The sequence below is a fragment of the Medicago truncatula genome, chromosome 3 (assembly GCF_003473485.1).
Source record: "Medicago truncatula cultivar Jemalong A17 chromosome 3, MtrunA17r5.0-ANR, whole genome shotgun sequence".
Classification (NCBI taxonomy): domain Eukaryota; kingdom Viridiplantae; phylum Streptophyta; class Magnoliopsida; order Fabales; family Fabaceae; genus Medicago; species Medicago truncatula.
Genome location: NC_053044.1, coordinates 47,837,029 through 47,852,176, shown reverse-complemented (window position 1 = coordinate 47,852,176; position 15,148 = coordinate 47,837,029). Strand labels below are relative to the sequence as shown.

The 15,148-nt window shown below is 34.0% G+C and overlaps 1 protein-coding gene across 1 annotated transcript; it reads left to right on the top strand.

Moving 5' to 3' along the window:
- The first annotated feature begins 1,647 nt into the window (after positions 1-1,647).
- On the top strand, positions 1,648-15,105 carry LOC11425000 (cyclin-dependent kinase E-1). The gene is made up of 16 exons (XM_003602640.4): positions 1,648-1,946; positions 2,111-2,221; positions 2,740-2,843; positions 3,148-3,190; positions 3,319-3,417; positions 3,781-3,850; positions 4,335-4,429; positions 4,534-4,567; positions 4,669-4,753; positions 4,911-4,988; positions 7,882-7,929; positions 9,342-9,374; positions 9,638-9,746; positions 12,936-13,145; positions 13,239-13,305; positions 14,589-15,105. The coding sequence occupies exons 1-15, from the start codon at positions 1,737-1,739 to the stop codon at positions 13,302-13,304; spliced, it is 1,395 nt and encodes a 464-aa protein (XP_003602688.2). The 5' UTR covers positions 1,648-1,736; the 3' UTR covers position 13,305; positions 14,589-15,105.
- The last annotated feature ends 43 nt before the right edge of the window (positions 15,106-15,148 follow it).

The following is a 15,148-nucleotide window of genomic DNA, read 5'->3' as shown; positions in this document are numbered from 1 at the left end:
TCATAACTTCATATTCTGTCCTCTTTTAGATTGTCTACAATTATTTTTTATCTCTAGTCTGGTTCATCACAAGAAAAACTATCATTAATTGATTTTCTAAACATATTTCTTTTTCATTTGTTTGATTTCGTAGCTGGTTCTTATCCAATACGAAAAAATAGAACATATAATAAGTGATTTTAGATACTTCTTTCAAAAAAAGTGATTTTAGATACTAAAATGTTCAATTGGATTCTACCAAAAAAACCAGAATTCTACCAAAAAAATAATGTTAATTAAAAGAAAAAAAAATTCCAGATCTTAACAGAAATGTAAGACAGTAAGAGTGTAAAAGAGAAAGGAAAAAAATATGGTGTAGGTAGTCCATGATAAAATTAATACTCTTCTTTAATCTAATGGCTGAAAAAGACTTTTCCATGGTGGGAAAGAATTCTTCCTACCCACCCTAAATGCCACCTTAACTGATAGTTGACTAACAAAAGTTAATATAGCAGTGTTCAATTGCGACCATCTGAATGCCGACATAACATGTCATGTCATACTTTTTATTTCCATCGTTTATTATTAATTATGAATACTATTATTAGTAAGAGGTAAATCAACAATGGAAATTGTACCAAAAAAAAAAAAAATCAACAATGGAAATATTATTGAGATGATGATGTGAGCCATAGTCTATCTCCCTTCTTCTTCTCAGTATGAATTTGAGAAATTTGGAGTTGTTGACAAGATATTTTGATATTTTTTTGTTTGTCTGAAACAATGAGTGATATTTTCGTTTTCAAAATCAACTTTAATTTAAGTTAGCAATATTCTATCCTATTCACCATGGACAAGTCAGCAAAAACGCATCACTTCATCAAAGAAAAAGGGACCATAATCAAATTAAAAATATTAGTAATTACAATGTTTCTTTATAACAATTAATAATTAAAAGGACTAACCATCAGGTGACACATTTCTTAAAAAAATAATAATCAAGTGACACATATTTACGAAGACGTTTTAATTTTAAACCAAGATAAATCATTGATAAAAGTTGTCCTTCATATAAAACTATCAAAAATTAGTTTTAATATTAGTTAATTATTTTAGTTTGTGATTGAATTAAGACCGAATTGAGTATATTATAAAAGTAAAAATAAATTTGTTAAAAAAATAAAATAAAAATAAAAACACTTTACTAAAGTAAAAATAAAAGAGTAAATAGACAATTACCCATAAAATTGTAAGTTTTTTCAATTATCCTCTGAAATTAACAAAACTTCAATTAAATTTCACAACGTTAATTAATTTACGTCAAATTTTTCTGTTAGTAAACATGACGTTTTGCAAATACCCCTAAAGTTTTGCACTTATGTGCAAAATGTCCCCTGAACTTAAAAATTTATATTATTTTTTTTATAAGTGAAACACTAGAATAAAGAAAAATACACACCATAAGCACAAACAAACTTTAGGGGATATTTCGCAGATAAGTGTCAAATTTTAGAGGGTATTTACAAAACGTCATTTACTAACAGAAAAATTTGAGGGAGAGAGATAAAATGATTAACGTTGTAAAATTTTGGAGGTAATTGAAGTTTTGTTAATGGTAAGAGGGTAATTGATAAGAGGGTAATTGATGAAACTTAATAAAAAAACACTTTGCTTATGCAGGAGCGGACAAATATCCAAACGGTACATTCAAACAGAACCTTAACCAGTTTCCGCTTGGTGATTGTGTCGAGTTCGTGATGGCAGACGGTAACCGCTCCAACAGCAACAAGCCAGAGTGGCTTCAACAGTACGATCTGATTGGGAAAATCGGAGAAGGGACCTACGGTCTTGTCTTCCTCGCTCGGATCAAGTCCACCACAAACCGCGGAAAATCCATCGCCATCAAGAAATTCAAACAATCCAAAGACGGCGATGGTGTCTCTCCCACCGCCATCCGTGAAATCATGGTACTATATTATATTTTCCCTCTCATTTTTAAATTGTAGAATTCGATCAAATTATTGGATGATATGAATTTTAAGTTAGTTAACTAATACTAATGCAATTGTTTCCTGTTATTTGAGTTTTTACAGTTTTCATGATTTTGAGTCAATTTCATTTGATAATGCAGTTGCTGAGGGAGATAACACATGAAAATGTCGTGAAGCTTGTGAATGTTCACATCAATCATACCGACATGTCTCTCTATCTCGCCTTTGATTATGCTGAACATGACCTTTATGTGAGTATACCAATACAAAATTACATTCTATATACATATTTGACTTGAATTTCTCATTTTTGTTTTCTAATACACCAAACTGATTCCTTCTCAAAATCTGTAGTTTCTGATATCTGGGTTTTTTAGGTTTTTAATTTTATTTAATTGAAAGGATTGCATTTTGACATTCCAACCCTAATATTTTAAGGCTTGGCTGTTGTTATATACTATGTTTTCGTATATACACATATTATGAGCTTTACGATGGATTTTGTGCTATTGTTACTCCAATGTCTTAAAATGTTATGTGAATTTACTACAAGGTTGCTCTATAGGCCCCCTAGGTTGCTCAACTCTGGAAAAAGGCCGATCGGAATTTAGCTTCCAATAGGTTTGTACCATCGGAAGATACATTCCAATAAATTGAGGGGCTTATAGAGCAATTTCCAATTATCCATGGGAAGACATGTATTTAGGTAGCAAGGAATTGATTTTTGTTGTAGTTAGTCGAGTGTAAAGATTTCAATATTGAATGGCAGGAAATAATAAGACATCATAGAGACAAGGTCAACCAGTCGATTAACCAATACACCGTCAAGTCGATACTGTGGCAGTTGCTGAATGGACTGAACTATCTGCACAGGTGGGTCTATTTTTTGTGAAGTTTAAGATGGTTCCTTTTATTGATTAATTTTTATATGTTGAAGATGTTGAATAAAGGGGGAGCCTTGGTGCAACGGTAAAGTTATTGTCACGTGGCTAAAAGGTCACAGGTTAAAGTCCTGGGAATAGCCTCTTGTGTAAAAGACAAGGTAAGGCTGCGGAGAATACCACAAAATGGTGGGACCCCTTCCCGGACCCTACGTATGCTGAAGCTTTAGTGCACCGGGCTGCCTTTTTTATTTTATTTTTGTATGTTGACTTATTTTATTATATTTTCCCTGCAGTAATTGGATAGTACATCGAGATTTGAAGCCATCAAATATACTGGTATGAATTTTTCCACCTTATCATGATATGTTAAATTATTTTTACCCCCAAAAGTAGACATTTGAATTCAAATTTATTTATCCATTTTTTTTGTGCACCCATTTTTCTAACAACCTTTCTATGAACAGGTTATGGGCGATGGTGAGGAACACGGAGTTGTTAAAGTTGCTGACTTTGGGCTTGCAAGGATATATCTAGCCCCTCTGAAGCCATTATCTGAAAATGGGGTATGAGCACATTTTTCATCTGTGTATTCGAGAAGTCTTCATACATATTTCCTGCATGACTATGCTACTATTGTTAATATTTTGAAGAGTTGAAATCTGGCCATGCATATAATACTCACAGTACCGGCTTTCTGCTGTAAGCCAAATGAGTGATGAGTGATGGGTATTGTTATTCATTTCAAGTTTAACTAATTGAATTGTTGAGCCTGCTGTCGAAACTTGATGTGTTTTGATTCTCTATGTTTTGGCCGTTAAGTCTATTATCATCTTTAAACTTCAGTTAGCTGTGCACCTGTACCACATTTTACCTTTTGATATGTTTGATCGTTTAAATTCCTGATTTTATAAAATACTAACTTGCAGGTTGTTGTAACCATTTGGTACCGTGCTCCGGAGTTGCTTCTTGGAGCTAAACATTATACCAGTGCTGTTGGTATCCTTAAATTTAAGTTTTGTGTGTGTTATTCTATCTCCCTCTCTTCCTTCCCCCTCTGTCTGTGTGTGTGTTGCGTGTATAAAAATTATGATTAACTATGGAGTTATAATTGTGTGATGCTATGATTGTTATCAATGCATCGAGGGTATCTCTCAAGTCTTTTAACCTGTGTTGTACTTTTTTACTACATTGGTGTTTCTGCTATCCTTAGTTTGACTTGAGGTTGATGCCTGGATAAGTTATGGCTTTTGATGAATCTGACACAAACAACAATTTTTAGGGCATACACAAAACGTTGATGTGGTATAACGTAATTTTGATGACTGTAATTTTTTTAGTGGATGTAATTATTGTTGGGGACTTCGGTACTCATAATCCAAAGGTAGACTTATCAATTGTGTGTAATAAATGAATGTGTGTGAACTCTGTAAGATCTAATTGTAAAAGTGCTTTAGTTATTTTTCCTTAAAGAGACATTTAGATATGTGGGCTGTGGGATGCATTTTTGCTGAGTTGTTGACCTTGAAGCCACTATTCCAAGGTGCAGAAGTTAAAGCTACACCAAATCCTTTTCAGGTACTTGATGCTAAAATTTGCAGCTTCTTTTATTCTATTATTGAATGTTGCTAGAGATATAGTACCATTTTTGGATTCTAAATAATCATTGTTCCTTTGTGCAGCTTGATCAACTTGACAAGATATTCAAGGTTTTAGGTAATTTATTTGCTTACTGTTTTTCTTTCTCCCTGCTGGGGGATTTTCATTCTCTTGATGATATTCCAGACCCACATACTTGGACATTGTTACTGTGCCAGGTCATCCCACATTAGAAAAGTGGCCTTCCTTAGCACATCTTCCCCACTGGAACCAAGATACTTCACATATACAAGGACACAAATAGTAAGATCATTATTGGATGTTTATTCAAATATATGCAGAATGGACCTATTTTCACAGTGTTGAGTCCTTTGTTTTCTCTTTTATTTGCTTGTTTTTTGTAACTGATATTTTTTTTTTTCCATGAAACTAATGGATCCATTCTGCTTTTTGCAAACAGTGACAATGCTAGTCTCAATAGTGTTGTGCACCTATCTCCAAAAAGTCCTGCATACGACCTTTTGTCAAAGATGCTCGAGTAAGTATTTCTAAACCACTGAGAAGGTTTTTACTGTGCCTCTATATGAAGGATGTACTTCATTTTCCATTTAAAATCTAAATGATGCTAAACTGAACACGGTGAAATGTTACCCCCTTATATGCTTATGATTTGTAGTGCTACCCCCCATAATACCGTGACATGGTGGTTAAATAGGCCACCATATTTTGTTGCCTTATCCAGGTGGTAATGGGTTTGTGTGGTTTAAAATATAAACAAACCTTACCTAATTTAACCTAATTTATTGATGTCATTCTTGAAATGCCCTTCAAGCAGTATACATTTTATTTTATACTAACCTTTTTATTCTTAGGGCCTGTTTTGGAGATTGGAGGGGAGGACTTTCGGAAGAGGGGAATAGAGGGAAAAATAGAGAAATCTTCCATTTTTTTTTTTTTAAGAGAGTGAGTTTGTAGAGAATGATAAATTTATATGTATTGTTAATATATTATCAATTTTAAGATTATTATAACAACATGTATTGGATTTGAAGAATTTAACTAAGCCCTCCAATACCTCCTCTAATACAGTTTTTAAGTTCCTCCAAATTAGGGGGGGTTTTCTAATATGAAGAAAAACAAACACCCCGAAGGTCCTCCCCACCCAAAACCCTCCATTCCTTCCACTTCCTCCTTTTTTTCCCAAGCCCTCCCCTCCCCTCCTAACTCCCGCACAGACCCTTAGGCTTTGTTTGGGAGTTTGGAGGGGAAGGAAAGGAAAGGCTTTGAGGGGTGCAAAATATGAGGAAAAATAGAGAAATCTTTCAAAAAATTTAAAAGAGTAGTTTTTTAGAGAACGATAATTTAATGCATATGATTACTTTCTTTTTAATTTTAAAAATATTATAACAACATAGATTAAATTTGAAAAATTCTTATTAACCCTACAAAACCCTCCTCCAATACAATTTTTTAGTTCGTCCAAATGAAGAGGGTTTTGTATCATGAAGAAAAGTTAACCCCCAAAGCCCTCCTCTCCCATTTTCCTTTATTTCTTCCACTTGCTCATTCCTTTTTTTTCCCAAGCCTTCCCCTCCAAACTCGCAAACAAAGCCTTAGGGAAAAGTTTCCATGAAGTTCAATTTAGGAAGTACAAATACTATTTGCAATTAACGAAATTCTTAATAAGTGAGTTTAGGTATTTTGCCTTATAATTGAGACCGGAGGAAGTATCTATATACATATCTATATGTAGTATTGATTGTTTAGTAAAATCAAATACAAAAATTATAATAGCATTCATCCCACTGCACGCTACACCAATATTTTGGTTTTAGAGCTGGTCGCGCTGAGCCGCTATCGAGATTGACAACATAGACCTCTTTCCATGTTGTTTGAAACTTGAATTATTTTAGGTTCTCGTGTTTAGTGGTTACTGCAATCAATCTGCTTAACCTGTGCTGCAATCTTCCCATTTATTAGAGGTTGCAGTGTTGCTGCTTTCCTTGTGAATCACCATCTGACCCACAAAAAGAGTATATCTGTCGTTGAGTGCCGGGAATATGTTGATACTGAGAAGGATTTTGAGGATCTTCTCTACAACACTAAATAGATATAAGGAAATCAACCACTACATGATAAATTCTTTATTCTCTATTGTTCAGAGGATTATCATCATTCTTGAAACCATGGATATTAGGGGAAATTTCATTCCCTTTGTGTATTTCTGTGGAAAAGAACGAGTTACCCTAAAAAGAGTATATCCGTCGTTGAGTGCCGGGAATATGTTGATACTGAGAAGGATTTTGAGGATCTTCTCTACAACACTAAATAGATATAAGGAAATCAACCACTACATGATATATTCTTTATTCTCTAGTGTTCAGAGGATTATCATCATTCTTTAAACCATGGATATTAGGGGAATTTTCATTCCCTTTGTGTATTTCTGTGAAAAAGAACGAGTTACCCTAAAACAGTATATTAGAATCAAGTAAATCTGTAGATATTCCTTTAATTATACAACTTCCTAGATTGATTGTTATTTTTCTAGAGTATACAACTTCCTGGGTTAGTGTTGTTTTATTAAGCATTCAATGCATATACTGTAGCACTATCTAGTCGTATTATACATTTTTCTTTTGGGAATGTGGAAATCACCACCTGCCCCACAGTGACCACCATGAACATTGTCACTTGCCAACTGCTCCTATTCATATATTGAAGAAACAAGAAATGCCAAAAAGTTCGAATTCACAACCAATAACATTGGTTCAATTGGCATTAACATAATAAGAATATTTCGCCTATTAAGGATGATTTCCCGTTTACTTAAAATAGAGATGAGCAATCTCAGTTGACTGTATTTTGGGCGTTGATCTGAGAATTCCCCAATTCCCTCTACTCGACGAATTTGTTCCAAATGGAACAGCGAGCTGTCTCGAAGTCACGCCTGTGCTAGAAATGCGGCAGACACTCCTACGTCGTGCAGCCAGCCGTCATGTGTATGCTTCACATGCTTTAGATCCTCGAGAGTGACCCCCTTATTCTGCAACCGAGTGCGGGATCTCTCTATAATGTCTGCTTCTTCTCTTTCGCAAGCCTTCGTAATAGCCCTATCTTGGGAATATTGCCACCAAGCATTTTTCTGATTCCTGTCTGATTTGGCATACCATGCTGTGATAGGATGCCACATTCATTTAATATTTTAACGCTAAACATTGCCAATGGGAGTTGTGATACTATGTCATTCCCATTATTGTCATTCTATTAAACCAAATGCAGCCTTATTTTAGTTTTGTTACATGTGGAATTCAACCTGTTAGAATTTCATCTAGTATTCATGGATATGTGGATTTGCTGCATGACTTATTGCTTTTATGAAAATTCTCCTATTTTTGCCCTCTATTAGCGGCTTGTGTATTTATGTGCAGATATGATCCTAAAAGGCGTATAACAGCAGCACAAGCTATGGAGCATGAGTAAGACTCTTTTTATTTTCTTTTATTTTTGCATGAAATCTACATACCTAGTGATTAAAAAGATGATTTAGCTAGAGATGGAACTCAGGGAGGGCAAGCACGGGAATAACCACTGCTGCTTAGAACATACATATAATTTTGTGCTTAATTTGTTTATTGGTTAATCGAATTGATTATGCATTAAAATTGTGTTTTTGTTGTCCAATCATAAAACTGGTATCATGTGACCTTTGCATGCAGGAAAATTTAGTTAAATATGCATTGCAAAAAATATTCTTATATCATATAATGATATATTATTACTAAATAATATTTATATGCTCATATTAATAATTACACATTTGAAAAAGATATTAAAATTATCAAACCACAGTAAATGTGTTAAAATATATATTTTTTTCATGTGTATTTATGTAATATTTATCATTATATATCGGTTTAAATGTGTAATTGGTCCCTGCACTTTCATCAGATTTTGGCATTGATCCCTGCACTTTTTTTTGTTTGGCATTGGTCCCTGCACTTTGTAAAAATATTGGTATTGGTCCCTCTGTTAACTTTCTATTAAAAAAAAAAACACAAAACCAACGGAGTGCCACGTGGCCCAATCATTTCACGCCACGTGGCACCAATATCAATATTTTTACAAAGTGCAGGGACTAATACCAATATTTTTACAAAGTGCAGGGACCAATACCAATATTTTTACAAAGTGCAGGGACCAATTCCAAACAAAAAAAAGTGTAGGGACCAATGCCAAAATCTGATGAAAGTGCAAGGACTAAATGCATATTTAAACCTTATATATCTTTTGGCCCCTGCTTTGATAAATTTCTGAACATGTCATTGAATTTAACTTTTATTTGTTTATGGTTGTTCTACCTATTGAAATCTTCACTAGATACTACATATTTTCCTTGTGTTTTTTATATTCTTGTTATGGCACTATCAAAGATTTTTCTTGAATTGATGTAGTTGCCATGTTATTGTTGTATTTAATATAATCCTGATTGGAATTTTCAGAAGTTATTGAGGATGAACAACTAGATTGTTGTATTTAGTAGAGAAGCTTTCTCTAAACTAATATTTACCAAAAAAAAAGCAGTTATGCGGCTCGGCTGCTGCTCAATTAGACAATTTGGGGTGAATTTATATTATGTTTCACTTATATTTTAGTCACGTTAGAAATGCAATATAAAAATTATTGATGTATATTAGAACAACTTACGACGCTTTCTGTGAGAACTAATATTTACCAAAACAAAAGCAGTTATCTGGCTCGGCTTTTGCTCAATTAGACAATTTGGGGTGAATGTATAATATGTTTCACTTGTATTTCAGTCATGTTAGAAATGCAATATAAAAACTATTCACATTTTTTTTGCTTAGCCTGTTTTACTTTGTTTGTCCAGGTATTTCAAAATGGAACCACAGCCTGGACGGAAGTAAGGCCTTTTCTTCCTTCCTCCTTTGCTATTTGGCGTTGGTCTTTTCGTCATTTACCCATTTTTTATCCACAAAGCCTTTTCCTAGAATTATTGATTACTTTCATTGCTTTGAAAATTTGTTTGCAAAATTTATGAATAAACTATATTCAATATTTCTCTCAATGCTCTATGTATAGTAAAGCAGTTTTCTTCATTAAGCATGTGTTTTCCAATATCATTTATCTCCTTTAGTTAAACATGTTTGCAAAATCAATGCCCAGTGCACTTGTACCATGCCAACCTGGAGAGGCTTTTGTGAATTATCCCACACGTCCGGTGGACACAACCACAGATTTTGAAGGGACAACCAACATGCAGCAATCACAGCCGGTACGTGATGATAATTGGATATCCTTTGCAAAAATCTCAAAAGAAAATGAAATTGTGCAGGCTTATGTTATCCTGTACCCATTTTGATATTGCAATTGTTGCAGATTTAAAATTTTCATTGAGTATGGCATATGATTATTCATTACGAATGGATATGATTCAACTGTCCCTAAACTGTCTTTTTGTGGAAAATAATCATATAGTGTGAAAGAGTAATACTCTCAGAAGTTTAGCAACTGACCTGATTTTAGTTCATGTTTATTTTTTTAATCTGATGGTGCAGTACTATAAGAATCTCTACTTTTTGTGAAATCTTATTATAATTTTTAATCTGACAGTGCAGTACTATAAGAATCTCTACTTTTTGTGAAGTCTTATTATAGGTTTGAAATTAGAGAGCAATGAGTGACTCTTAGACAAGTGAAGGATGATGTTTAGATGGATAAGGTTGTAGTTGTACATGGGATTGAAAACATAGGTATTGAGAAGATATAATGAATCAGTGTTTTAAAAACTGGCTCACTGATCGACATGGTCAGGGCACTGGGTCACCGGTCGAACCTGTGGGTCACCAGTTGAGCCGCATAACTGTTGACCCAGCTTATACTAAAAAAAAAATTCATGGCATATAAATTTTTATTTTTTTTACAAGATACATATTATCCTAAATTTATGTTCTAAAAGTTGAATATTAATATGAATAACATATTGTGGAAATAAAAAAAAAAACTTATTAGTTTATATAATATCTATCATTCTTTTGTGTTTACTGTATGGATTTTAAAATAGTACAAGTTATATACAACAATAATCAAACCCTATCCCACTAAGTGGGAACATAATGTTCTATCATATATTATCTCTATCAAACTCATTAACCCCTAGACATTTTTTATTAGGCTGTTTGTGAGTTCAGAGAGAGTGGGAAGGCTTTGCGAGGAGAGAAATAGAGAGAAATCTCCCCCTTTATTTAAGAGAGTGATTTTGTAAAGAATATTAGGCTGTTTGTGAGTTTAGAGGGAATGGGAAGGCTTTGGGCAGAGAGAAATCTTCCCCCTTATTTAAGAGAGTGATTTTGTAAAGAATGATAAGAGAACGCTTATAATTAATATATTTATAATTTTTAGAGTATTATAACTATATGGAAATGATTTGAGCAATATGTTTTGAAGTTCTCCAAAATGCTCATCCGATACATTTTTGAAGTTCCCCCAAATTAGGGGGATTTTGTATTTTGAAGAAAAATGAATTCTTCAAAAGCCTCCCTTCCTTCAATTTCTCTCTTTCTTCTTTTTCAAAGCCTTCACTTTCCCTCCAAACTCGCAAACAGGGCCTTATAGTTAGGTTTTCCTCTGCCTCTAGTGATTTGACTACCCTCCATTTGATCTACTCTCCTTAGTATGGAATCGACATGTCTTCTCTCTAAGATGCTCAAACTACCTAAGTAGAGTTTCCGCCATCTTTTTTACGATAGGTGCTACCCCGATTCTTTCTCGAATATTGTCATTTCTAATCCTATGTGATTTGTCTTACCACACATTCAACACAACTTCCTCATCTCTTCTATGCTTATCTTATTCTTGTGTTGGTTCTTTACCGCCCAACACTATGTCCCATACAAAATTGCCGGTCTTACATCTGTATGATAAAATTTTCCCTTCATCTTGAGCAGTATTTTTGTATCACATAAAACACTTGGTCCTCCTTCATTTCAACCACTTAACTTGAATTCGATGGTTTACATCTTCTATTTCTCTGTTGTTTAGTACTATGGACCCGAGATATTTAAATCGTGTAACTTGCGTTGTGGTATGATCTCCAACTTTCATCTCTAAACTAGAAATGCTTTGCCTTTTGCTAAAGTTGCATTCCATATACTCTATCTTGCTTCTACATAGGCGGAAGTCACATGCTTCTAAGATTTGTCTCCATTCTCGCATTTAAAGATGAATTATTACATTATACCAACAAAAAAAGATGAATTATTTCTTAAATATTACGGAGATATAGTACAAGTTATATGGCAAGTATTAATTACAATTTGATGTTCTTAAATCAAATTTGTGTATTGGATATATGAATGAAAAGCAACATCAGTCATCAACGAACATATGGCGCAGTGGCTGAAGTTACACTGTTGAAGATTATTGACGCGGGTTCGATCCTTGACCATGCCACTTACACATGTTCTTAAATCAGTCTTGATAAATAGCAGCCATAGCGGTTTTATACCGCTATAGCATAGTGGAATTTGGAGAAACCACATTGTTCCATAATACACTATCTAGTACAAAATGTTATCAAATAGCCGCTTTAGTGGCACTATTGCATAGCGGAATTTCATCAATCAGATATTTTCCGCTATCCATGATTAAAACCATTGTCTTAGTTTTATTGCCTAAATATTACATAGATATAGTACAAGTTATACGGCAAGTATTAAGTTATATGGCAAGTATTAATTACAATTTGATTTTTCTTAAATCAAATTTGTGCATTTGATATATAATTTAAAAGCGACATTAGAGGCATCAACAGACAGATGGTGCAGTGGAAGAAGTTACATTGTTGAAGATTATTGAAGCGGGTTCGATCCTTGATCAGGCCACTAGCATCAAATTATTTTTTAATTAAAACGCTAGCCTGTTTTAACTGAACTGGACAACACCAATTTCTATCAGTTTGCACGAGTTTGACCGGTTTAACCAAAATTTGACCAGTTCAAATGCATGAGTGGTCTAGTATGGCGACTGGACCAGTCATGGGTCTGGTTTTCGGTCAGACCTGCCCGACTGACTGGTTCGGTTTTTAAAACACTGGAATGACTTGCCTAGGCTTCCCCAAGTTTTGTTTACCATTTTATATTACTTTAAGGGGGTTGTATTGAGAAAATATAGATAATAACTGTTAGTCGAGTTTAATTACTTCGTGCTTTGAGTTTATTTATATTTTCAATGGTTTTGCCATATTTAACTTGATTTGATTCATAACCTTGTATGAATAATATCCCGAGTAGCTTCTATTCATGAAAAGTTCCAATTCCTGCTGAAATTTAAGTCATTTTAAATTGCTTACTCATGATTCTTACTAAGGGTATTGGCATACTTGGACACGGGCAAGCATAGGCACGCATGGACATTTCCACTTCATATTTTTTGAATGTGTATTTTTTGTGTATCCTTGAGTCAGGTTTCGTCTGGAGCTGCTATTGCTGGAAACATGCCTGGTGGTCATGCATCAAATAGATCTGTCCCTCGACCAATTAATGTTGGCATGCAAAGAATGCATCAGCTGCAAGCTTATAATCTCACATCCCAGGCAGGGATGAGCAGTGGAATTAATCCTGCTGGCATCCCAATGCAACGAGGTGTTCCACAACAGGCCCATCAGCAGCAACAGGTTTGTTGTTTATTTGGAAAAGGTGTGAAGTGTTACCTTGTTGTCCTTTTTTATGGTGAATTTGATTTGTTATTGTTGTCTTCTGTTTGACAGTTGAGGAGAAAAGACCCAATGGGAATGCCAGGATATCCTCCACAGCAGAAATCAAGACGTATGTAAGGTAAATAACATTGTTCCACCATAGTAATGAAAAAGGTGGTGTTGATAGTCCTCTTTCATAGAGAAACTTGGCATTTCATAAAACTGGAAGAATTTCTTTGATGTGGACAATCTGAAATATTATCAATTTTCTCATGTTTTGGCGGAGTAGTTTTTATGAACAATTAGGATTCATGAGTTATATGTGAAATTTTGAATTAAAGCTTTCATGAAGATTCTTACAAAGTATTTGAGATACTACAAATTGCGCATAATCTGATTCACCACTTTAGTAGTCACTTGTGATATTTAGGTTGTGGCAAACATCAAACTGTGTTGTAGTGTGTATATCCTTGTCGCTGTTTATCAAGGTCATCAAAGTTGGATTGGTCGGTACCAATCAAACCGAAACAGACCTGCGTATGGTCAAATTAGTACTGAAAACTGCCTAGCAGAAACCCAGATTTACCACTGGAAAATCAGCATAAAACTGCTAAAACCATCGGTCAGCCTGTTTGTCGGAGTTCATATAAACATGCAATGCCTGAGAAAATATTACCCGAAAATGGCATTTTATATTTGACTTGTGTTGTGCTGCCTATTTGATTCCTCAGTGTGGCTTCGGTTTGCTTGTAAATTTCGTAATTCATAATTTGACTAGAGGCATACAACAAGCTTGTATTAGGTGTCATGATTCTTCTTTTTCAATTTTATTTTTTACCTTTCATTTTCAATATAATCTATTCATGAATTGGATTAGGATTCTCTCATGTTGAAATCAACATGAAGAAATAATGTGGAGAATCTTTACCTTTGAAATATAGAGAGGATGGTTTAAGAATTCGGAAAAAAAGGGAGAAAATGTGGTTAAAGGTGGAGCTTTAAAAGATGAGAGAATGAGTGGAAAAAACATGAGAAGATCATAATCGTCGTGAATTTGGATGGTCATACTCACGAAGTAGTAGTTAAATATATTGTCAGAATTACCAGAGTCCTATTTCAAAGCAGAAAAAAGAGGGATGTATTATATTTAGGTAAAGAAATATGTATTGTTATATATATAGTTAAAAAGTATAAAAAAGTAATATATTGAATATAAAAATTATATTTCAGTATTATCAGTCCATTCTCAGCTTAATTCTGGTCATACCTTCAATTCTTACATCGGTATCTACACCGCTTCTATGTCCAATTCTTTTATAGTTCGTGTCATCACTGTTCAACCTTTTTGCATACCTGAACTACTAATGTAGGATTACTCTTCTATATTTGCAACAATGCTGAAATATGATGTCTCATGATTAGGTTGTGGTGGAAGAGATTGCTTGTGAAAATATAGATTTGAGGTCAACAGTCGAAAACTTGAGCTAGTTCAGGACAATTCTTAACCCCTGTCTGATGATCTGCTTTCATCCTTGAGGTCCTCACTTTTTGTTGAAGATATCATCAAGATTTGTTGCATTGAGCACATGAGGCTGGATGCTAAGATATGAATTATTCTGATGGAACACCAATGGAGTCATTGAAGGGGAATAAACAGAGGAAATAGTTGAGCTACTGGTGACATGTATATCATGGTTATATATAGTTGTACAACTTTCTTGTATTCTTATAGCTGTTCCACCGTGTAAACTGTAAGGGATCATATAGGTTTTAGCAAAAATTGAACTTGTTGTAGTTGCTGTATAATATTGCCTCAATCCCCAATTATACGCTACTTGCCTTGATCCCCAATGTAAATTATATCTTTTTTTCCATTTTGAATTTGTTGTCCTCCTAAAAATCTTATTACTTTTTGACAATGGACTAATATTAGTCGAAATATTTTTTTTTTAAAAATACGCAATTATTAGTATTATAAGCTT